At 35.6% G+C, this 25,112-nt stretch overlaps 1 protein-coding gene across 1 annotated transcript in view; it reads left to right on the forward strand.

Annotated features, from left to right (window-relative positions):
• Positions 1-286: 286 nt before the first annotated feature.
• The window catches only part of BCHE (butyrylcholinesterase), a 75,146-nt gene continuing 50,320 nt past the window's right edge, over positions 287-25,112 (forward strand). Inside the window, exons 1-2 of the mRNA XM_062178109.1 lie at positions 287-372; positions 7,957-9,478. Coding sequence (XP_062034093.1) covers positions 7,965-9,478 — 1,514 coding nt within the window. The 5' untranslated portion in view covers positions 287-372; positions 7,957-7,964. The remainder of the gene's footprint in view (positions 373-7,956; positions 9,479-25,112) is intronic.

A 25,112-nucleotide genomic window follows, 5' to 3' on the forward strand; every position in this document is an offset into this window, starting at 1 on the left:
CATCTTCTCCTTACATTTATCCTCTTAAAAAAAAAAAAAAAAGAAAAGAAAAGAAAGAAAGAAAAATCCCGTATGACTTTTTCTTTTAACTCTTAGAAGGGTATTGGCAATTGTAAAACATGAATCTTGCAATATTTTTGTAAATGAATCATTCATACCATTAGCCTCTGAACAGATGTCAGAAAGTAAAGATTGGCTGCTTCTCGATCAAGTTGCTGCTGCCAACTCTCGCGAGCTTTGTCAGTAACAGTTGATTGTAATGTCAGTGCAGTCCAATTTACAGGCTGGAGCAGCAGCTGCATCCTGCATTTCCCTGAAGTGTTACATGATTTCCAGTCCTTAGAAACTTTATCATCTTTGCTGCAGAGTCGGGTAAGTTGCTCTGATTTTACACCTTCGTAGAGAGATGCAAGTTACTGAGGAACTCATTCTGTGCGAGAAGTGCGATCTCTTCACGTGTTTGCTCTGTCTCTTTAGTGCTCTGTGGAGAGCAGTTTAGTAAAGCTTGTAAATGGGACAGATGAAGCGAGCAGGCACATGCATCGAATCTATTATTCAGGGAACACAGACACAGTCCATTTAACTGCTGAAGAAATAATGAATTTGGTCAACACTGCATAAAAGACTTGTGGAATCACTGTCATGGATGTTTCTAGTGGGCTCCCTAAGGAATTATATTTTATGCAGTTTTACCTTAAATGCATTCTGTATTCAATCTGTTCTTAAAAGACCAACAAAAATAGTCTTTGCCTTATTTTCCTCCTTTTTAAAAAATGGCATTAAATTAATAGTTCCCATATTGTCTTGTTTAACAGAGTAGTTTTCTGAATCAACATTTCGGCATCAGAAACTTTAACACTGTCAATTGACAAATCAAAGATCTAAGTATCATTTATGTAAAGAGAAGAATAATTTTTTTAATTTGATTCACAAACACGCCCCCTTTGCTGTCTGTTCTCTTTTTATATGTGTATTTAAATTGTAACAAAATATCTGACAGTAGCTATTATTTTTATCTTTAAAGAAATTTAAGCAAATCAAAACTTTCTATTTATGCTGTAATCTCATAAACTATTCCTATAATTTATCTCTAACATTTTGATGTCTTCAGTTATAGTATATCCAGAGGATTATGCATTCAGAGTATAAAATGTGTAAGTCATTAAAACTTAATTGAATTATAAAAATAATTTCATTGTTTACGATTTCTATTAGCTGTGTATATATTTTACTTTATGCTATGTCATATATTTATATGAATATGTCTCATGATAAACTCAATTACACTATCCCTAGTCTGTGTAATGTCTTCCTTAATATAGAGCATCTCATAATTATGATAAATGCAATTATTATTTACTTTAAAAACTACTTTTATGGGGATAAGCATGAGATTTTAAAACGGCTTTATAACTGAAAAAAACTTTAGACTTCTCAGTGTTATACAATAATATGAATTTTTTGATAGGATTTTCAAAGTTTGGTTTGGTTATTGGTGTTTGCAATGTCCTCCTCCTATTATTAAAAAAAAAAAAAAACCTTGAAATCTACTCTATTTTTCATTTATACAAAATTTAAGCTAATAATATCTTAAAAATCATGTCATGAAAATGTTGTTTCTGTTTTGATTGGTTTATTGACATCAATTAGTAACACAGATTTAAATTATACTGAGTCTTTGTTTTGATGGTTTCATGGCAAAGTCTGCTTCTTAGTAAAAACAATGGATTGTCTCAGATGTTAGACATTTTATTTGAGTACATACAACCTAAGAGCAGATCCACTTTCAAAGACACAATAAATGTTGTAATTAAATATTCATATTAGCCATACAATGAAATGTTTGTGAGTGGTCTTTCTGATTGAGGACAAGAAGTTCCTAGTACTTCTTCTACGTAATACAGTGTCTTTTATCAAAGATAGTGGTATACTCTATTTATAAACAGACTTCCTCAATTTTCCACTTCACTTAGTCTGCAACAAAACAAGCCTTTTAGGTTTGGTATAAAGACTTAGTTGTTTTAATTTGGCCAAATACTTTTTAGTGGTGCTTGTTCTAAATTATATTAATATATCTAGGTGGATATTTTCCCACCAATTAAAGAAGTTTTATTTTCAAGCAGAAATACATATTTGTCCATACATAACTTTTTAAAAGAAGGATTGCTCTAAACTTTGGAAAATTACTGTGAATATCTGATCATTCTTTAAGAAGTTTCTGGTTGGGCCATAACTTTGGAAAGTTGATGAATATCCAATTATGACAAATAGATGATAGACACAGAGCTCTTTTTATCAATCATTTTATCATATCCGTATGTTATGGAGCAGCATTGTGTATTTCTTCTTGAATCTGGCATGAGAATTCTGCAACTTCTTTCAAACTTGAATTTAAAACACAAAACAGAGAACTTTAAATTTTCTTTCTTATTTTGAAAGTCATATTATAAATGTTCAGAAGTTTTCAAAAATTACCAGTACTTTTAAAAGTGAATTTATTATTATATTAGATTATCAGGTTCATAGCAAATGTATGATAATTACCACAACACAATTTTCAACAATTCTCATGTTAATATAATATTAATACAATAAAAACAGTTTCCATGTAGTTCAAAGATATATTTCTAAGAATATAATGATACTATTTTTCCTCCCTCCTTCCTTCCCTTTTCCTTTCTCCTTCCTTCACTGTTAACTTTTGAGATAACATCTCTTTAAATTGCACTATCATCAAAGGCTTCCACTAAATAAGTTCAACAAGTAAAAAATAAACATTTTCATATGTGAACATATTTGATAAACTTATAGTACTATAGCACTCATTTTTTATCAAGTACTTCTACTTTTTTTTGTCAGTTCCATACAAAATCCCACCTTTCAACTATTAAACACTATTTCAGGGACGAGCAATTGTTGTAATGGTTAAGATGCAGTTAGCTTTTTAGGACACCCACAATCCACCTCAGAGTCCCTGAGTTTGAATCCTGGATGTGTTCCCAGTTCCATCTTCCTGCTGATGCACATCCTGGGAGGCAATAGATGAAGGATGCCTCAAATATTTGGGTTCCTGCCAGCTGTATAAGAGATCCAGATTGAGTCCTGGCTTCTGGTTTCAGCCTGGTCAAGCATTTGCAAGCATTTGGGAAGTGAACCAGTGGATGGAAGATCTCTCTCTCTCTCTCTAATACACACACAACACAAAATATATGTATATTAGAAATATCTAATATATGTATATATATGCCGTTCAAATATATAAAATAAAAATTAGAAGTATGTAAATCATTTCTATATCATTAATTTATTTTATTTCAAAAAGTTGATTGATCTAAATTCAGGTACTCAATTGTACTTGGTGTAAAAATGTGCCCATACTTTGTGATACATATTCTACGTCCTCTCAAAGTTTAATCACTTATTCAATGTGAAATACTCAGTTGCTCACAACTTATAAAAGGGAAAACAGTAAAGTTATATTGAATATTTTAATACTTACTGAATATTTAGAGATATAGGTTATTAAGAACTTTTTAGCATCCTTTAATTTCTTTCTTTTTATTATTTAAGCATATATAGTAAACAGATATTAAAAAATTAAACCTGGGCTGATGTAGTTTAGTGGGTAAGCTCCCATGTGTGATGCCAGCATCCTATATTAGAGTATGGTTCAATGCTGGCCACTCCACTTCCTGCTAATGTGCCTGGGATGGCAACAACAACAAAACATGGCCGAGTCCTTGTTTTCCTGGCACTCACATGGCAGACCTGCGTGGAGTTCTGGCTTCCTGACTTTGGTTACTGTTCCCATTTGGGGACTGAATCAGAAGCTGAAAGATCTCTCTGTAACCCCCACTCCCTGTCTCTCTGCTTATCGAGTGAATAAATGAATAAATAAAACTTTAAAAAATAATACAAAATAATTGAAACCTATTTTCAATGGAAGAAATTCAGAGCAGCATGCTAGAATATAGAAGATCAAATCATGACAAAGTGATGCTTATTAAATAACAGACTGTGGCTAAATGTAAAAATATTAGCCTATGCCAAGATGTGAACATATTCATATTTTTATATTAAAGTGCAGATTTAATAATTTGGAATATACTCTCTCCAACAAGTAGAATTTGATTTCTAATTATACTATCATTTTGCAATAAATGCAAAACAATAATTGTTTTGAAAATTACTAGCTACATTATTTACATGTAACTACTCACAGATATTGTTGAAAAAGCAAGGATTCTGATTCATAAAAATAGTTCTATATAAAATCAGGATCTTGTGAGCACAAAATATAAATGATAGAATTGAAGATAAGAAATATTTATGTAAGTCAAGCTAAGTGAATGGGACTAATATTCCAACCCTTTAGATGTAATAGCAGTTATTTTAAAACATGAACAGTGAAAATTATCACATTTACTAGTTATACACAAAGCAAATATATTTTGGTAATAAGTATACTTGCTTTGAAAGAAAATTAACAAGTTATTTAAAGAACAAAAGTTTGAAAATGATCATACCAAAACTCATTAGCACCAGGTGTTTCATTTTTAAAGACCAAATAGCTTTTAAATAAAACCAAGGAAACAAAACAAAAACAACAGATGTACTTTGTGTTAGAAGAATATTGACTGAGCCAAGCTAGAGGAATGAGTAAAACCAGGGATGGTGCAATTTTGAAATACACTCTAGAGTAAACCAAGTTTTGTAGTTCATTTGTTTCCAAAGAAAATTTTCAAAACAGAAAAAAAAATCATAAGGCAATAAAAAGGTAGTAGCAGTGCCTCGCAGTCCTATCAGAAATATAAAATTTCACTAGCTAATAAAAAGTTACAAAAAGCTTTACATTACAGTATATCAGTTTGTTATTATTTATATTACAATGGATTACTGTGACTACAATGATACATAAATACCATAACTATATAAAATTTTAAAATTATATACATTTTTTTTGACGGGCAGAGTGGACAGTCAGAGAGAGAGAGACAGAGAGAAAGGTCTTCCTTTGCCGTTGGTTCACCCTCCAATGGCCGCCGCAGCCAATGCGCTGTGGTCAGTGCATTGCGCTGATCCCGAAGCCAGGAGCCAGGTACTTTTCCTGGTCTCCCATGTGGGTGCAGGGCCCAAGGACTTGGGCCATCCTCCACTGCACTCTCAGGCCATAGCAGAGAGCTGGCCTGGAAGAGGGGCAACCGGGACAGAATCTGGTGCCCCGACCGGGAGTAGAACCTGGTGTACCGGCGCCGCAGGCAGAGGATTACCCTATTGAGCCGCGGCGCCGGCCAAAATTTTATACATTTTAATAACACCTTTTATGGATCTTAGGACGCAATCCATTTTATCAAACTGTAAATTTTTTAAAATTATAGTTTTCTGTCTTGGTTAAAAATTATAGCATTTATATAAAACACTTGAATGTACATATGCATATTGATAGGATTAGATATAGATATAAGTATGGATATGTTCATTATTGAACTTTGAATAAAATACTTTACAACATGCATTGATTTATTAAGCTAGTTTGGTGGATTAAAAAATGCTTATTCATCAGTAGCTCTTCCATTTTCAATGGTAAATTAAGTTGATTTAAATGGGTCTAGGCTGTGGGTTACAGGAGAATGCCTTATTGTCTGGCCTTCTAAGACAGTATAACAAATGAGCAACAAATGAACAAAACAAAAGGCACAAATTTCCAGTGCTCATAGGATTAAGCTTCTTGTTCATGTAGGTTGCATTTACAATTATAGCATCATAAAATATAATAAAGGAAATGTCTTGGACATTCATGAGCCTTTTTATTATTGTCTGGCAAGAGTCTGTTTGTAATTGACTATTTAAATCAGTTTCTTCAGTTATATAAATATGTTAGCTCTTTAAACAATACTTGTGTTACATTTTTCTTTCCCTCTCTGTGGAGCTTCAGAATCTGAAACGTTTCTATACTTAAAATACACTAAGATTTGCACTACAAATTTTTCATAAAATTTTATCTCCCCAAATAATCTCTTTTTTTAACTTTTATTTAATAAATATGATTTTCCAAAGTACAGTTTATGGATTACAATGGCTTTCCCTTCCCCCCATAACTTCCCTCCCACTCGCACCCCTCACATCTCCTGCTCCCTCTCCCATTCCATTCATTTTCAGGCTGGCTCCGTGGCTCAATAGACTAATCCTCCACCTTGCGGTGCCAGCACATCGGGTCCTAGTCCCGGTCGGGATGCCGGATTCTGTCCCGGTTGCCCCTCTTCCAGGCCAGCTCTCTGCTGTGGCCAGGGAGTGCAGTGGAGGATGGCCCACCTGCTTGGGCCCTGCACCCACATGGGAGACCAGGAGAAGCACCTGGCTCCTGCCATCGGATCAGCGTGGTGTGCCAGCCGCAGCGCTCTGGTCATGGCGGCCATTGGAGGGTGAACCAACGGCAAAGGAAGACCTTTCTCTCTGTCTCTCTCTCTCACTGTCCACTCTGCCTGTCAAAAAATAAAAAAAAAAAGATTCATTTTCAATTATCTTTATATACAGAAGATCGATTTAGTATATATTAAGTAGAGATTTCATCAGTTTGCACCCACACAGAACATAAAGTGTAAAATACTGTTTAAGTATTAGTTATAGCATTACTTCACATTGGACAACACATTAAGGACAGAGATCCCACATGAGGAGTAAGTACGCAGTGACTCCTGTTGTTGACTTAACAATTTGACACTCTTGTTTATGGCATCAGAAATCTCCCTAGGCTCTAGTCATGAGTCTCTTTATGGCATCAAATAAATATTACTGAATAAAATGCCAAAACCTAATCATTTTGTAGGTCACAAAGATTACTTTGGTTCTCTTTTTGTCCTGGATTTTTTTCTGCTTTATCCTCTGACTTCAGTTATTTGATTCACCATCAAAATACAACTCTGACTATACTATCATGTTTAATTTCATTTGTTGTATATATTGTAATCAGTTAACAAATCAATTTATGTGCCACATGCAATCACTGAGTGTACCATACCTTCCAAATCAGTATCTTCTCCCACATATTGTAATACCAGCTACAAGTTGTCTATCTTCTCCTACATATTGTAACACCAGCCATCAGCTCTCACCTTTGGAATTGTAAGGTAGACAGATAGGCCTATCATGATTTAAAAACTTCAAATCACCTAATACATACCCCAGCCCTAATTTTTCTGTTTTTCAGTGGTAGCAAGCTTGCTAGCTTTCACAATTCGTAGGACAATTTCATTACTATAGTTTTGTCATTGTATGGTTTAAGTTGTCTGATTTTTCTTCTGACCATAGGCTGGATTGTACAGGGGAGGAAATCACTGGCAAAAAAGTATCACAGAAGGGACTGTGAAACAGGAAAGGGCCATCATAGTTTATAATTCCTTAAAACTTGTTAAATTATTTCACAATTCTGTTAAGAATCAGCCAGTCATGAAATTTCAGAAAACACACTAGTTTGCATTGCCTCCTCTGCACAGGTAGAAATTTTACCTGATATAAGCATAAAACTACTTAATGCCAGGTTTGCTGTGACTGTGTATGGTATCCAGCCTAGGGTATCAAAACTTCCAAAAGTTCCTGATCATGTGTGTTGTGAAAAACTGTACACGATTTTGAAAATTTTCTCGGCACCAAAATGGTTACTTTTAATTCCATTTTCCCTGAACTGTTTAAAGTCCCTTTGTATTATATATGCCAGGGACAAATTTCTTCTTTAAAATACTAAATCTCTTTTACAGATTAATGATAATGACTAGTCTCCAAATCAAATAAATTCTACTTCCTAATGCACTTACTTCTCTTCCAAACTGAAAACTATTTGAATAGTTTTCGTATTTTATAGGATTCATAAAAGCTACTATATTTCAGGGGATTAGCATCAACACAGTGTAATTCTATATGCATAATACTGATAAAACTTCCTACTGATCTCTCTTTCAGAAGTCAATATGCAGGACAAGGACACAATCATATCTATCCGATTTCTTTTCTGGTTTCTTTTACTCTGCATGGTTATCAGGAAGTCACACACTGAAGATGTGATAATTACAACCAAGAATGGAAGAATCAGAGGGATAAATTTACCGGTTCTTGGGGGCACTGTAACAGCCTTTCTTGGCATTCCCTATGCACAGCCACCTCTAGGAAGACTTCGATTCAAAAAGCCACAATCTCTGACCAAATGGTCTGACATTTGGAATGCCACAAAATATGCAAATTCCTGCTATCAGAACATAGATCAAAGTTTCCCAGGCTTCCATGGATCAGAAATGTGGAACCCAAACACTGACCTCAGTGAAGATTGTTTATATCTGAATGTGTGGATTCCAACACCTAAACCAAAAAATGCCACTGTAATGATATGGATCTATGGTGGTGGTTTTCAAACTGGAACCTCATCTTTGCAAGTTTATGATGGCAAGTTTCTGACTCGAGTTGAAAGAGTTATTGTGGTTTCAATGAACTATAGGGTGGGTGCTTTAGGATTCTTAGCTTTGCCAGGAAATCCTGAAGCCCCTGGGAACATGGGCTTATTTGATCAACAGTTGGCCCTTCAGTGGGTTCAAAAAAACATAGCAGCCTTTGGTGGAAATCCTAAAAGTGTAACTCTCTTTGGAGAAAGTGCAGGAGCAGCTTCGGTAAGCCTTCATTTGCTTTCTCCTAGAAGCCACCCGTTGTTCACCAGAGCCATTCTGCAGAGTGGATCATCTAATGCCCCTTGGGCAGTCATGTCTCTTCATGAAGCTAGGAATAGGACGTTGACATTAGCTAAGTTTATTGGATGCTCTACAGAGAATGAGACTGAAATCATAAAATGTCTTCGAAACAAAGATGCCCAGGAGATTCTTCTGAATGAAGTATTTGTTGTTCCCTTTGATAGTCTCCTCTCAGTAAATTTTGGTCCAACAGTGGATGGTGACTTTCTCACTGACATGCCAAACACACTACTTCAGCTTGGACAACTGAAAAAAACCCAGATCTTGGTGGGTGTGAATAAAGATGAAGGGACAGCCTTTCTTGTCTATGGTGCTCCTGGTTTCAGTAAAGATAACAATAGTATCATAACTAGAAAAGAATTTCAAGATGGTTTAAAAATATTTTTTCCGAGAGTGAGTGAATTTGGAAAGGAATCAATCCTGTTCCACTATGCAGACTGGTTAGATGATGAGAGGCCTGAGAACTACCGTGAAGCTTTGGATGATGTGGTTGGGGATTACAACATTATATGCCCTGCTTTAGAGTTTGCTAAGAAGTGCTCAGAAATGGGAAACAATGCCTATTTTTACTATTTTGAACACCGATCCTCCAAACTTCCTTGGCCAGAATGGATGGGAGTGATGCATGGCTATGAAATTGAATTTGTCTTTGGCTTACCTCTTGAAAGAAGAGTTAATTATACAAAAGCTGAAGAAATTTTGAGTAGATCCATTATGAAACGCTGGGCAAATTTTGCAAAGTATGGGTAAGTGTGATTTTCATTCATTCTTTTTCTCGATTTGGTTTATATTGTTTTGCGTATCTTTGCTTGGTCTTTGATGCAGACTTCATTAACAACACACAGAAGTTTTAATTATTTATTCTCTGTACCTAAATTAGTTTTGCTTTATTATACAGTGAATTTTGCTTCATGTCAGAGCCCTTAAAAGTATTTATCATCGAAATTTTAAGGAAAATATTTTCTGATTTCATCTCTTAAAAATATCGTGAAATCCTTTAACTATGTTGGTGAAAATTTGTATGGAGATAGATGCTTGTTTCAAGTACTGAAATTACTTGTTGCATTGACTTGAAACTTGAAACTTTATAATGCTCACGGATTTAGGAAAGTGGAGGAATATATCTTATATGCTCAAGTTGGTATAGTGGCATCAGATACATGAAGAATTATAACTCTGTACAACAAAATCAAAGGGCAAAATCGTGGTAGCGTTGCCCTCAGATTAAAGAACACATAGAATTGACTATTTCATCATTGTTTTTTTTTCTATTGAGTTCAAAGCTGTCAGATAATCTATGGTTGACAGGTGCTATGGAAGGTCTTCATGTTTAGCTAAACTGTTCTCCATTTGAGGAACCTGATAACTGTAAGTAGATAGAGTCTTCACCAAAAAGCACATTTTCCCTGATATGCTAAGCATATTATGATATTATGTCCTTAAGACACAGAATAAAAAATACAGACAATCCCAGTTTATGATGATTTGGTTCAATTTTTCATGTTTATAATGCCATTCAGTAGAAATATAATTGGAATCTTGCATTTTTGTTTTCTTCTGGGTGGCAACATGTGATAATATAATACTTGGTAAAACTAGACAGTAGCAGCAAACTGAAATTTCCAGTCAACCACAGCTTACCCGTGTGAACAACTGGAACTCTCTCCTTTACTGTGTTGCTAAACTATTATGTTTAAGAAGATAAATGTATCACATGTAAGTTGGACTTATGATAATTCCAATTCACAATGAATTTATTGGGAAACAACTCCATTGTAAACCAAGAAACATCTGTAATCAGTCGGAGTACATTTTTAAGTCTACACATCCAAAGGTAATTCAAAATATTTTGTGGAAAAAATGAAATTAAAAATATTGGTTTGGCTTAAAATTTTTAGAAATCCATACATATTTTCATAATGTGCAATGCTATAAAACATTTTGAAGGTCCACATATATGCATAGACTTTTAAAATTTTCTCTTTCTAAAAAAGATTTATTTATTTATTTGAGAGGTAGAGTTACAGACGGAGAGATTGAGAGGAAGAGAGAAAGATCTTCCATCTGCTTGTGATATTATGTCCTTAAGACACAGAATAAAATACAGACAATCCCAGTTTATGATGATTTGGCTTTTTTATTTATTTTTTTATTTTTTAATTCATAAATGTGAATTTACAAAGTGCAACTTTTGTATTGTTGTGGCTTTCCCCCCCCCACCAACCTCCCTCCCTCCCGTGGCCCTCCCCTCTCCCTCTCCCATCCCACCCTTTATCGAGTTTCATTTTCAATTACCTTCATATACTGAAGATCAACTTAGTATGTACTAAGCAAGGATTTCAACAGGCTGCATTCACACAACCGCACAAGGAATAAGGTATTGTTCAACTAGTAGTGTTTTTAAGTTTCATAGTAAAACACATTAAGGACAGAGATCCTATGTGGGGAGCATGTATCCAGTGACTCCCATTGTTTATTTAACAATTGGCACTCTTATTTGTAACGTCAGCAATCACCCGAGACTCTTGCTATGAGCTGTCTAGGCTATGGAAGTCCCTTGAGTTCACCGACTCTGAACTTGTTTAGTCAAGGCCGTGTCACAGGGGAGGTTCCTTCCTCCCTTCAGAGAAAGGCGCCTCCCTCCTTGATGGCCTGTTCCTTCTGCTGGGGTCTTGTTCACCAGGGTCTTTCATTTAGATTGTTTTTTTGCCACCGTGTCATGGCTTTCCATGCCTGTGAGACTCTCATGGACATTTTAGCCAGATCCGAATGTCCCAAGGGTTGATTCTGAGGCAGGAGTGCTGTTTTGGGCATTTGCCATTCTATGAGTCTGCTGTGTGTCCTGCTTCCCCCGCAGGATCATTCACCCCCTTTTAATTCTATCCTTCATTATTTGCTTACACCGGTCTTATTTGTGAAATCTCTTCGACACATACCCTATCTTTTTGATTGGTTGTGTATTTATACTTATCACTTTACCAAGTGTGCTGGCATTGGTACCTGCCTCCTTGGTAAGATTGAGTTGAAAGCCCCTGGCACATTTCCAGTTCCACCATTGGAGGTAAGTCCGAGTGAGCATGTGCCAACCTATATATCTCCTCCCTCTCTTATTCCCACTCCTATGTTTAACATAGATCACTTTTCTGTTAATTTTAACGCCTAAGAATGATTGTGCATTGATTACAGAGTTCAACCAGTGGTCTTATGTAGAACAAACAGAGCAACAACAACAACAACCACAACAACAAAAATACTAAAAGGAATAAAATAGTAAGTTGTTCCTCAACAGTCTAGACAAGGGCTGATCATGTCATTTTTCTCTCATAGTGTCCATTTCACTTCAATGGGTATCATTTTAGATGCTCGTTTAGTTGCCATCGATCAGGGAGAACATATGATATTTGTCCCTTTTGGACTGGCTTATTTCACTCAGCATGATGTTTTCCAGCTTCCTCCATTTTGTTGTAAATGCCCAGATTTCATTGTTTTTTACTGCGGTATAGTGTTCCATAGAGTACATATCCCATAGTTTCCTTATCCAGTCATCCGTTGATGGACATTTAGGTTGATTCCATGTCTTAGCTATTGTGAATTGAGCTGCAACAAATATCGAGGTGCAAATGGCTCTTTTTTTCTCCCCTTTCATTCCATTTGGGTAAATTCCAGGGAGTGGGATGGCTGGGTCTTGTGGTAGTGCTATATTCAGGTTTCTGAGGATTCTCCAAACTGTCTTTCATAGTGGCTTTACCAGTTTGCATTCCCACCAACAGTGGATTAGTGTCCCTTTTTCCCCACATCCTCGCCAGCATCTGTTGTTGGTTGATTTCTGTATGTAAGCCAATCTAACCGGAGTGAGGTGAAACCTCATTGTGGTTTTGATCTGCATTTCCCTGATGGCTAGGGATCCTGAGCATTTTTTCATGTGTCTGTTGGCCATTTGGATTTCCTCTTTTGAAAAATGTCTGTTAAGGTCCTTGGCCCATTTTTTTATTGGGTTGTTTGTTTTGATTCTGTGGTGTTTTTTGATCATTTTGTAGATTCCAGTTGTTAATCCTTTATCTGTTGTGTAATTTGCAAATAACGTCTCCCATTCTGTTGGTTGCCTCTTCACTTTCCTGACTGTTTCCTTTGCTGTAAAGAAACTCTTCAATTTGAGGTAATCCCATTTGTTTATTTTATCTCTGATTACCCGTGCCTCTGGGGTGTTCTCCAGGAATTCTTCGCCTGTTCCAATATCTTGAAGGGTTTCCCCTATGCTCTCAATTAGTTTCATGGTGTCGCGGCGCATCGCTAGTTCTTTGACCCATGTTGAGTGGATTTTTGTATAAGGTGTAAGATAGGGGTCTTGCTTCATACTTCAACATGTGGACATCCAGTTTTCCCAGCACCATTTGTTGAAGAGGCTGTCCTTGTTCCAGGGGTTGGTTTTAGGTCCTTTGTCGAATGTGAGATGATTTGGCTTTCAATTTTTCATGTTTATAATACCATTCAGTAGAAATATAATTGGAATTTTGCATTTTTGTTTTCTTCTGGGTGGCAACATGTGACAATATATTCCTTGGTGAAACTAGACAGTAGCATCAAATTGAAATTTCCAGTCAACCACATGCTTACCCATGTGAACAACTCCCCAAATGGCCAGAATGCCCGAAGCTGAGTTGATCTGAAGCCCAGAGCCAGGAGCTTTTTCTGGATCTCCCACATGAATTCAGGGCCCAAGCAGTTAGGTCATCCTCCACTGCCTTTCCAGGCCATAATTGGAAAGCTGGATAGGAAGAGGAGCAGCCAGGACATGAACTGGCATCCATATGGGATGACAGCCCTGAAGATGGAGGCTTAGCCCACTATGTCACAGTGCCAGCCCCAGACTAGATCAAAAATTTCAGTGAGCTTTATGAGGGACCCTTATATATTTATTGCAAATAATATTCATGTTCCCACTGTAGTTGTAACCTCAAAGGAATATTAGGTGGTGGAATTGTTTGAATCAATGAGAATAATATCAATATAAAAGAAGAAGTGACTATTTGGGAATCTCATTTTTAAAGGAGAATTTATATCAATCATAAATTGATATATTAATATAATCTGAATACATTATTTTATAATAAAAAGAATGCTGATAATGAAATTTCTTTGTGGATTTCTTTTACCCTCCATTCAAAATTCCTTATATTTCATGTTACTGTATGTATATTCCTACATTAGGAGTTGCATATTATAATTTTATCAAAGCTGTTTCTCAGTTGTCCCTTGTGTATATCGCTAAAATTGTTCAGTTAGTATTTAATTGGACTCTACAATTTTGCTGCAATCTACATTATCCTATACCTGGTGCTTGGTAAGCTAGGTATTAGAGGAATGCCAAAAAGTCCAAATTTTATTGCACCTTAGAGTTTTGTTTTTGCTGTGTGCCCAGTTTTGAACACCTATTGCTCTCTTTAATAAAACAAACTGTACTTTTTTTAAGATCTTATTTTACACAGCTCATCTAATAATGATTTAATTTCTAAAGTTGCAGTTATTTTAGACCTCTTTTTATTCTCACATAAATCATTATTAGTAATTTGTCATAACCAATCTTCTATTGTAAACTGCTCCTCCAAAATTACACTATGTTAGCTTCTTGAAACAAAAACTGATTTTGTTGTGTATTCATTGTAGTACAAAGATAGGTATGTATCATACTTAGCAAATATTTTCTTGGTTTTTGAATGAAAGCTGATAAAAACTAGTATGAATAATCAATGCAATGTTACTCTTCCAAGATATATAGATTATTAGATTAGCAATGAAAATTTTTTTGATTTTTGAACAGCTCCCTAAATTTCCACTTGTAAAAAAGGGTCATCATATTTTTAAAGCTTTGTTAGAGTTACTTCTGTCTCATTCTGCTCTCTCCTGAAAGGTTACACCTATATTGAACCATTTGAATATGTATTTAATTCTTTCTTACAACTCCTGATACTATAAATAATTTAATTAGAAATATTTCTTTAAATTATCAATGACTGTAATTGATTTCATATTTTGTATATTGAAATCATTGAGGAATTTATATTTTCTCACCTCACAATAGAGCATACTGAATATCAGAGGTGATAAATGTCTTATTTTATAACACATAAATAGCAGGAGGTCTCAAAGAGTCTATGACTGTAATAATATGAATTATTTGATCTTTTAAAAAATATTTTATTTATTTATTTGAGAGGTAGAGTTAAAGACAGAGAGATAGTGAGCCAGAGAGAAAGGTCTTCCATCTGGGGGTTCACTCCCCAAATGGACGCAATGTCCAGAGCCAGACCAATCTAAAGCCAGGAACCAGGAGCTTCTTCGAGGTCTCTCACATGGGTGCAGGGCCCAAGCACTTAAGCTATTTTCCACTGCTTTCCTAGGCCATTAGCAAAGAGCTGGATTGGAAGAGGAACAACCGGGACAGCGACAGGGGCCCATATGGGATGCTGGCACTGCAGGTGGAGGCGTAGCCTACTATGCGACACTCTGGTTCCAATTATTTAATCTTGTTAAAATACTTCTGTGATTAGCATATTTCAATGGTAAATAAATGAGAGTTGGTCTTTTATTTACAATGACAAATTCATATAATAAAGCTTATAAACCTAAAGGGTCAAAGTAAACTTTATGAAATAGCATAGCCATAACAAAATACTATTTTAATAAGTAATTTTCTTTACTGTCTATGTATCTATAGTTGACCAGAGAAAAAATAATACATGATATGTGTTGAGAATTGCCTTAATGGAAAACACAGTGTTAATCCCTTGGTGTACATTATTTTCCCCGAAAATGTATCCATAAATAAACATTGAAACAGAGTGGTTAAATAAATTCCAATAGAAATGAAGTTGGTGTTAGGTTTTAAAACCATTCAATCTGTCTCACCACAGACATGATATTCCAATGCTGTGGTTCTTCCTTTTAGTTTTCTACCGCAGTGAGCCCATGGGGACATGTAACAATGTCTGGACCCTGATTTGAGTGTCAAAACTGGGAGTAATGGTGATAGCAGAGTGTGGGCCAGGGATGCATTAAACATTCTGTAATGCACAGGCAGTGCCTCACATTCCTTCCAAAATGTCTTTAATGCAAAGTTGAAAAACTTTCCTCATCTCTACTTCCCCCAGAATCTCCAAATTGCATATTAAGAAAGAATAGAATAGGAGATGGAGCTCTAGTTATCTTTCAGGAGAATGAATTTTCAAGTTCACACTTCATATAATATCAATACTTTTATTTCTTAGATAGTAAATCTATGTGGTACTTATGAATTTCATGGGGGTATAACACATACTAAGCAGACAGTTCAACAGGTTGGGACCAGTGGACACAGCCCAATACAGTATCATCCCATCATGACAATAATAATTCCATCATGTCAGAAGATTCTCTCACCCTGCCACTTTGCAATGTGTTTTCTGCTTGACCCTCCAGCCAACAACTGATTTCATGCTGATCAGTATAGATTAGTTTAACCTTTTCTAGATTTTCATATAATTGATGTCACATTCTATATTATCTTTCATCTGACTTCTTCTGCTCAGTATTATCCATTTGAAGTTTACCTGAACTGTCTAAATCAGTATTCCATGTGTAGCTCACGACTGGGTACCTTACAAGTATTTTTCTTGGGAGATCAATCCACAATTCATCAGTTCACCTATAGACTATTTTCTATGTGGGAATACTAGGAATAAAGATTCTGAGAATATATTTATAGAAAACTTTTGTTGATGTGTTTTTTTTTTCTTCTGGGCAAAAACCAGGAGAGGGGTTTCTAGAGTAAATATAAATATGTGCTTATCTTTTTAAGAAACTGTGAAACTCTTTTCCTTGGTTGATGATGTTACACTCCCTGGAGCAGGGTACCGGAACCCCAGTGCTTCACATCCTCAGCAGCACTTGGAATTGGATTTTTTTTTTTTTTTTAATATTGCACTGTCTGCTTTCTTTGCAGCAACTTTTCATTGTGGTTTCACTTTTCTGCTTTTCTCTGAAAGCTTGTGAGCTTAGTGGTCATTGTGTATGTTGTATTTCAAAGTGTTTGTTTAAATCTATTTCAGACTATATTTTTCCAAATAAAGTTCAGAATCAGCTTCTTGGTTTCCATAATATCTGATAGGACCTAAAAGCATTGTCTTTTTGAAGAGAATGATCATTTTAAAATTATTGTTTTTCAACTAATATTTCAAAGTTTCATGTGAAGAGTTCTTGTATTTGTTTCATTAAATGTATTCTTAAGTTTTTTTCTGTATTTCAAAATTTATTTTCCACTGCATATTTCTGGAAATACATAGAAATATACTGACTTTATGTTGACCTTAAGCTATGTTATTTTGCTAATTGTATTTAGTAATTATATTTTTGTGAATTGATTAGGAATTCTACTTTTGGAAAAATTGTTCTGTGAACTGTAGAAGACAACTGACTGCTTCCAATTCAATCTTTACATTTTTTTTTCCTTTTTATTGATTTCGTTATTCCATTCACTAGGATTTTAGGACAATTATAAATTAAATAGTATGTAATCTTGTTTCAAACCTTAGGAAAATGGTTATTATTTTACTATTGTCTATATTAATTGCAAAATGTCCTTAACCAAATTGAGAACATTCCCTTCTATTTCTATTTTTTATTTATTTATTTATTTATTTTACAGGCAGAATTAGACAGTGAGCGAGAGAGAGAGAGAGAGATAGGTCTTTGTTTCTGTTGGTTCAACCTCCAAATGGCCGCTATGGCCTGCGCGCTGTGGCCGGCGCACTGCGCCAATCCAAAGCCAGGAGCCAGGTGCCTCTCCTGGTCTCCCATGGGGTGCAGGGCCCAAGCACTTGGGACATCCTCCACTGCATTCCTGGGGCCACAGCAGAGAGCTGGACTGGAAGAGGAGCAAACTGGGACAGAATCCGGCACCCCAACCGGGGCTAGAACCCGGTGTGCCTGCGCTATAGGCAGAGGATTAACCAAGTAAGCCATGGTTCCGGCCTGTATTTCTATTTTCTTGAGACTTCATTATACTGGGTTACTAAATTAAGACAAATGCTTTTTTTTTTTAAGAGGATCATACTGTTTGGTTATTGTTGTTTATTTTCTAATTAATTCTGTTAATGTGGTGAAACATACTGAATTCTTTTTTTGAGTATTGGAGCAATCTCATATTTAAGGGTTAAAGCCACTTTGCATTAATCCATCCTTCTTCTACATTTCTGGATTGACTTGTTAATAGTAATATAATTTATTGATGAATGTTCCTCTATTTCATTGGGAACATTGCTATATAATGTTCTTTCCTTGAATAACTTTCTAAGGTTTTAGTATCAGGATAATATTGTTTTTGTTTCAAATTATTGAATACACCCACATTAGCATTATTGAATCCTTGAGTATTTAATATACTCTACTAGGGAAACCATTTGAATTTGCAATTTTCTTTGTTAAAAAATAAAACTTATACCTCACCAGATATAGAGCTACCTAAATATTATATTTACTCTAGACTTAATTTCAGTGGTTATGTTTTTCAATGATATATTTTTCAATTAATTAATTATTAAATTTAGTTGAATGAAATTATTCAATAGTATTATTTTATTTTTGATTTTTTTAGTGTTAGTGATATCTAATTTTCATTTTTAGTATTGGCCATTTAATTATCTCCTTTTTGAACTAGGTTGATTTTGCTTGACTTTTTTAATTTTATTAACCTTTTAAAAATCATTATCATTTGACTTTGCTAGTTTTTTCTCTTTTTCTACTTTATTGCTTTGTATCATATCTTTTAAAAACTTTTCTTCCTTCTGTGAATTAATATTTATTTTACTGCTCTTTTTATAACTTATTAATCTTCTAAATAAATATCATTTCAGCCTTTTTCTTTTCTAATACAGATATCTAAATAACATGCCCTGCTAAACATTACTTTAACTTCTTTCTGTAAATTACTATTATTTTTCATTGTATTAAGTTTTAAATAATTTTGACTTTTTAAATTTGTTGTTTGTTTATGGGTTATTTAGTAGTTTGTTATTTGATTTCTGATATTTGAAGGATTTTTTCAATTGCTTTTTTTTGCTGTTTATATAAATATTTCTTTTTCTTTTTAAATATTTATTTATTTGAAAGGTAGAGTTAGAGAGAGAGAAGTAGAGACAATGATAAAGATCTTCCATCTACTGGGTCACTCTCCAAATGGCTAAAATGGCTAGGGCTGTGCCAGGCTGAAGCCATGAACTTCTTTGAGGTCTCCCACATGGTGTTGGGGCCCAGGTATTTGGTCCATCTCCCACTGCTTTCTCAGGAGTATTAGCAAGAAGCTTGAACAGAAGTGGAAAGCCAGGGCTTGAACCAGCGCCTACATGGAATGTCAGCATTGCAGATCACAACTTAATCCACTGTGCCATAGCACTGGCCCTGTAATTCTTTTTTGTTGTGGGATTCTAACTTATTTTAGCAGGATAAACTCTGTAATGTTTCTGCCTTTGAAATACATTGGGAATTATTTTATGACCCAGCACATAATCTATCTGCATGAATATTTAATGCACATTTGAAAAGAATATGTGTTTTTCAGTTATTTACAACAATAAATTCTTTAAATTATTTTTTTCATATTCAGATAGTCTAATATTCTAATGTATTTATCCCTTGTTTGGAATACAGAGAGCTATAAAAATCTCCACCTATAATTATGGTTTATCCATTTTACTTACTTTTACTAATTTTCCTGTCCATACTTTAAGTTTAAGCTATTATGTCTAAGATTATATATTAGTGTTTAATTGACCATTTTATTATCATGAAATGTCTTTTTCTGTTCAGAAATCAGTTTTGGCTAATATTGGGATAGACAGGTCAAGTTTCACATGTTTATGTCTGCATAACATATTTTATTTCACCCTCTATTTTCAACTTATCTATATATTTTTTAAGGATTGATTTTTTATTTATTTGAAAGGAAGAGTTAGAGACAGAGAGAGAGACAGAAAGAAAGATCTTCCACACATTTACTCCCCAAATGGTAGCAATAGTCGAGGCTGGGCCAGGATGAAGCCAGAAGCCCAGAACTCCATCAAGGTCTTCCACGTGAGTGGTGAAGTCAAGCTCTTGGGCTACTTTCTGCAGTTTTCACGGTTATACTAGCAGAGAGCTGGATCAGAAGTGGAGCATCAGGGACTCAAATTGACTCACCTTTGGGATGCTGGTGTCATAGGCAGCAGCTTAACTTGGTACACTACAATGCTTGCCCTATTTTTTTTTTTAATATCTATCTGTCTATCTGTCCATCTATTTGAAAAGCAGAGTGACAAAGAGAGAGGGAGAGAGAATCTTCTGTACATTGGTATACATCCCAAATGCCAACAACCAGGTATAGGGCAAACCTATGCCAGGAACTTCATCTTGGTCTTCCATTTAGGTGGTAGGGGTCCAAGCACTTGGACCATCATCCTCTGTATACCCTGGCATACTGGAAGCGAATAATGCAGGACTAAACCAGCCATGTGATATGGGGTACCTGCCTTGTAAGCAACAACTTAAATGGCTGCTCCACAACTCCTAGAACTCTATGTAGATGTATACTTTTGCTCTTTTTTTAGTGATTTCCTCAGTTATAACGATTTCTTCTTGTGTTTATAACAACCCACCCAGAATTAGTATTTGAACAGTTCACAACTGTGAAAAATACTCTCAAAAAAATTAAAGGGTTCACAATTTATTTGAATGGAGAATGATTCATGAGTCAGATGGCAACCTGAAACTATCAAAGTTTAGAGAGTTCTATGCAGCAGTGCAGACGGTATAAATAGAGAGAAAAAGAAAGCAATGCATGGAAACATGATTTGTTAAAGCACACATTTGCTTCACTCTGGTATGGAGAAATACAGCAGTTACCTTATATGGAAGTGCTTGAATGAATTGATATCTGTTGCTATGTTTGACTGAGATTCAGCCACATTTTTGAAGCATATACTCTTACCTCAGATTGTACTTTGTTTACAAACTAAGACAGGTTGCAGTTTGTTATGTAGGAATTGAAGTTACAGAGGCCTGTTTTGGCCAAATTTAATTAAATCTACATGCTTCCCAACTGACAGTACTGACTTTACCGTTCATGTTTCTCACTTTCCTCTTCACTCTTTCCATTTTCTATTTCATAACCATCGCTTCACAAAACTAATAGACTTGCAATATAGTTTCACATATCCTCCCTCTTGCTTTTTGTATTGCTTTCAGACGTTCAACGTTATGTAGACTAAAACCCCTCTTCAAACACTACTTCCTCTAAGTAATCACATTTTAGGAAATTTCTAAAATAAAACAAAAATTATATTACATATAATATTTCTTATTCTTTCTCATTGGTTTTAATTTTCCAATTTGGTATCATATGGTATGCAAAACAGTACCCTTTAGAATTTCCCATTGCACAGACTGGGTAGTTACAATCTCTCTCTACTTTCTTTTATTTGAAAAATCTTTATTTGGGTTCATTTGAAGTTTTTGAAATAATAGAAGAATCTGAGTTGATTGAGTTTCTTTCCTCAGTTTTAGGATGTGTATCTTATTTCTTGTCTGTTCACTTAAGGTTTCAAAGGAGCCTTTATTCATGCTCTCATCACCTGTATGCAGTGTCCTTTGCAATTTTACTCTGGCTGCTTTCAGAATTTTCCCTTTATCTTTAGTTTTCAGTAGTTCATGTTTTTCAAGATATGATTTTTTTTTAAATTTGTGCTGCTTTTATTATTGGCCTGAAGTTACTTGAGATTCTCGTAAGTTTAAATTTTATGTCTTACTTGAGAAATGCTAGATAGGCATTTCATCATGTATTTTTTGTCCTATTCTCACTCTTATCTGCTTTTAGAATTCTTGTTATACATTAGCCAGGCTATCAAATATTGTTGGACAGTCACTAAGTTTGTGTCCTCTTTTCTTTAATTTTGTTTCTGTTTTTCCAACTAGGTATTCTTTATTGATTTCTGTGTGAGCTCACTGAATCCTTTTTATCCTGTTTAAATCTGTGTTGGAACTCACCAACTAATTTTCTTTCATTTCACTTATTTTAGTTTTGAATTTAGTATCTACACATCTTTTCAAAGTGCAATCACTGCATCTCCCTTACCCATGGTTCCACTTCCTGAAGTTTAGTTACCCACACTCAACAGCAGTACAAAAATATTAAATGGAAAATTCTTGCTGTGATCTAACAATGAATTTTAAATTATGTGCCCTCTGAGTTGTGTGATAAATTCTCCAGCTCCTAGGATAACAAATATTCCTTTTTCCATAATATCCATATTCTGCCCACTAGCTACCCATTAGTCATTTGGTACCTGTCCTGGTTGTCTAATCAATTGTGATGGTTTCCCAGGGTTTATGTTCAGGCAACAACACCCTCACCCTCTTTTTTTTTTTTTTTTTGATAGCTTAATAATGGCCCAAATGAGTACAATTAATGATGTCAAAAGAGTCGTTAGGGCATGAAATATGGAAGGGCATATTAACTGTGGTTCTGTGTGGCAATGCTGCTGGGATTGTAGGAATAACAAAATAACTGTGTGTGTGTGTGTGTGTGTTACTGAATACTATCCATATTTGCAGGCATTAACAGTTGTTCTTGGGGTGTATCTCTTAGAGATAAAGAAAAACTATTGCAGCTTTATTTCTCTGGCAAGAGTGTACACTTTCTTATTAATAAAGAATATAAATTAAGGGCTGGTGCTGTGGCAGCTATGGCATAGCTGGTAAAATCTCTACCTCCAGTGCTAGTTCCAGTCCCAGCTGCTCCATTTCTGATCCAGCTCTCTGTTATGGTCTGGGAAAGCAGTGGAAGATGGACCAGGTACTTGGGGCCCTGAACCCATATGGGAGACCCAGAAGAAGCTCCTGGCTCCTGGCGTTGGATCTGCCCAGCTCTGGTCATTTCAAGCATTTGGGAAGTGAAACAGCAGATGGAAGGCTTCTCTCTCTGTCTCTCCATTTGTCTCTCTGTAAATTTGCCACTCAAATAAATAAATATTTTTAAAAACGGAACTCATATTATTCTTTCAATTCTTGAACAAATACTTGTAAAATCCTACAGGTGCTTTCAAAAATACTGTGAAGTAAGCAAGTGCCTCTTGTTGGTTGATGAGTTTATAATTTTAAACATGGCGACTTAAAGTCTTTTGTCATCCATAGTTATATATGATGTGCTGCTCATAAAACTAAAGCGTTGTTGGTTCTGTGTTTAGCTGTCCTCCTATAGGTTCCTATGGACTTTTTCCAGCCACTTTTATTGTATTCAGTACTTTGGGATGGCTCTGTAAACAGATGAAGCCAATAATGTATTAACAGTACCAACTGAGAGAAAGTATGGTTAACTGAGGTTACTAAAAACAAAAAGCAATTCAAATCAATTGGCAATCTACAAAGAGAGTTAAAGATTTTAAAAGCTATTATTAAAATTGCTATATTGGTCTATTATGCTATGTTATATGTGTGTACATATTGTATGTCCACATGGGGAAATTTTATTAAGAGTTTTATTTTAAATGGCTTATAGATAAGATTGTCCATAAATTTAAGCTGCTAAAATCAATCAAAGATACATTTTAATTTGTGTGACCTGAATCTGTGTATCATATGTTTTAAACGTGTTGGTAGAAAGAAACTAAAAACATTTTATATGGTTGTGCTTAAGTTTACTGGCTAAACAAACTACACCATGTTAGATATTTAAGAGGTGTTTTCAAATACATGATTCTTAAAATTTATAGAAGGCATTGGACCTTCTGGTAAATGTTTTCTTAAGTTGTTATCTAATGGTTGAAACGGTTTGCTAAGTATTCATGTAATATTGCTATTGTCAGCAAGCGATCTAGGACTTGCTCCCTCATTTCTCTATTCTAAGCCCAACTTCTTCTTTCATTTCTCTATTCTCTTCAAGGTAGGAAACTAATTCTATTATAAAGGAATCTGTAGGACGCACAATTTAATCTTTAGACCTTATAAAAGAGATGGCTAACATTTTTCTGGAATAGCATAGCCAAAATAAGAACTTAAATAATAATCTCATAGCTAGATTCACTTCGCCATCAGCGAAGTATACAGTAAGTAGAAAAAACCTCCCTTTCAGACCAAAGGGAAAGAAAGTTTTAAAGTGAGAATATAATTTTCCTCATGGGCATTGTCTACCTTAGAAAAACTACTACAGAACATGCCTGTGACTAGAGACTTGTAGTTCAGGCCACCGAATATTAGAGATGGGACATGGGCACTCCCTTGACTTGCATCCTCTGGTCTGCTTTAACACAAACCAGGAGGAAAAGAAAGCTCGGCATCAGAAGCAATGGATGGCAGGCCTATTAATGGCTGATCTGTACAGTGATCTGCCCTCAAGGAGACCCAACAGGCCAGTCCACTGCAGTGGCTTTCAATTTGGTAAGCCTGGGCTTCAGCAGAAGTCAACTTGTGAAGAGCCCTGGCAGCTCTGCCAAGAGTTGGATCATTGGAAATGGACCTGCCCTGGAGTCGAAGGATGCCCAGGTCAGAGCCACAGATCTTATTGGCTCTAAGCTGAAAAGCCCTTCACTCAGCCCAACTTCCAAAGTGACCACTGCAGCTGAGGGGACGGCCAAGTGGGGTCAGCAACATTGCAGGCAGAACTGTAAATTTCTTGTTAGAGATGCCACCTGCCTTTACCTGGCCAGCTCCCCTCCCAGGCCAGCCAAGTAATGAAAGTCAACAGAGTGCCTTCCCCTAGGAGGTTCACACCTCCCTTAGGTTATACCCCATGTGAAGAGATAGATAGGTCTGGGCCTCTGAATTTACAAGGCCTAAAGCCCACCAGATTATTATCAAGCCCCTTCTATCAGGTTCTATTTGCCTCTCAATCAGAAAAATTACTTGCAGCTTAGACAGCACCTTTCTTAGCTCCTCTAATAATGACTCTGTCCTTTGTTCTAGACCCTGTCTAGCGTACTTGGGCCTCATTCCTTAGTAATCATAACCTCTACTCTACCACCAGTGGCTCTACTCCCAACCTGTGTGTACTGATGGTCCTCTTCCCCACTTAATGCTGTATAATTGTTCAAACCTGGTCAATGCCACTCTTAGGATCATTGGTTACTATCCTCACTCTGTCTTTTATGACCTTGTCTAAATATGATCAGAGTCGGCAAACTTGGAAGGCTTCCATAGCCTTGGCAACTCATGACGACAGCCGAGGATGGTTACTGGCGCCATAAACTAGAGTGTCGATTTGTTGGGTCAACAACAGGAGCCACTGTGCACTTGCTCCTCATGTGGGATCTCTGTCCTTAATGTGCTGTACATTGTGATTTAATGCTATAACTAGTACTCCAACAGTATGTTTCACTTTGT

Source organism: Lepus europaeus, chromosome 2, assembly GCF_033115175.1.
Source record: "Lepus europaeus isolate LE1 chromosome 2, mLepTim1.pri, whole genome shotgun sequence".
NCBI classification, from domain to species: Eukaryota; Metazoa; Chordata; class Mammalia; order Lagomorpha; family Leporidae; genus Lepus; species Lepus europaeus.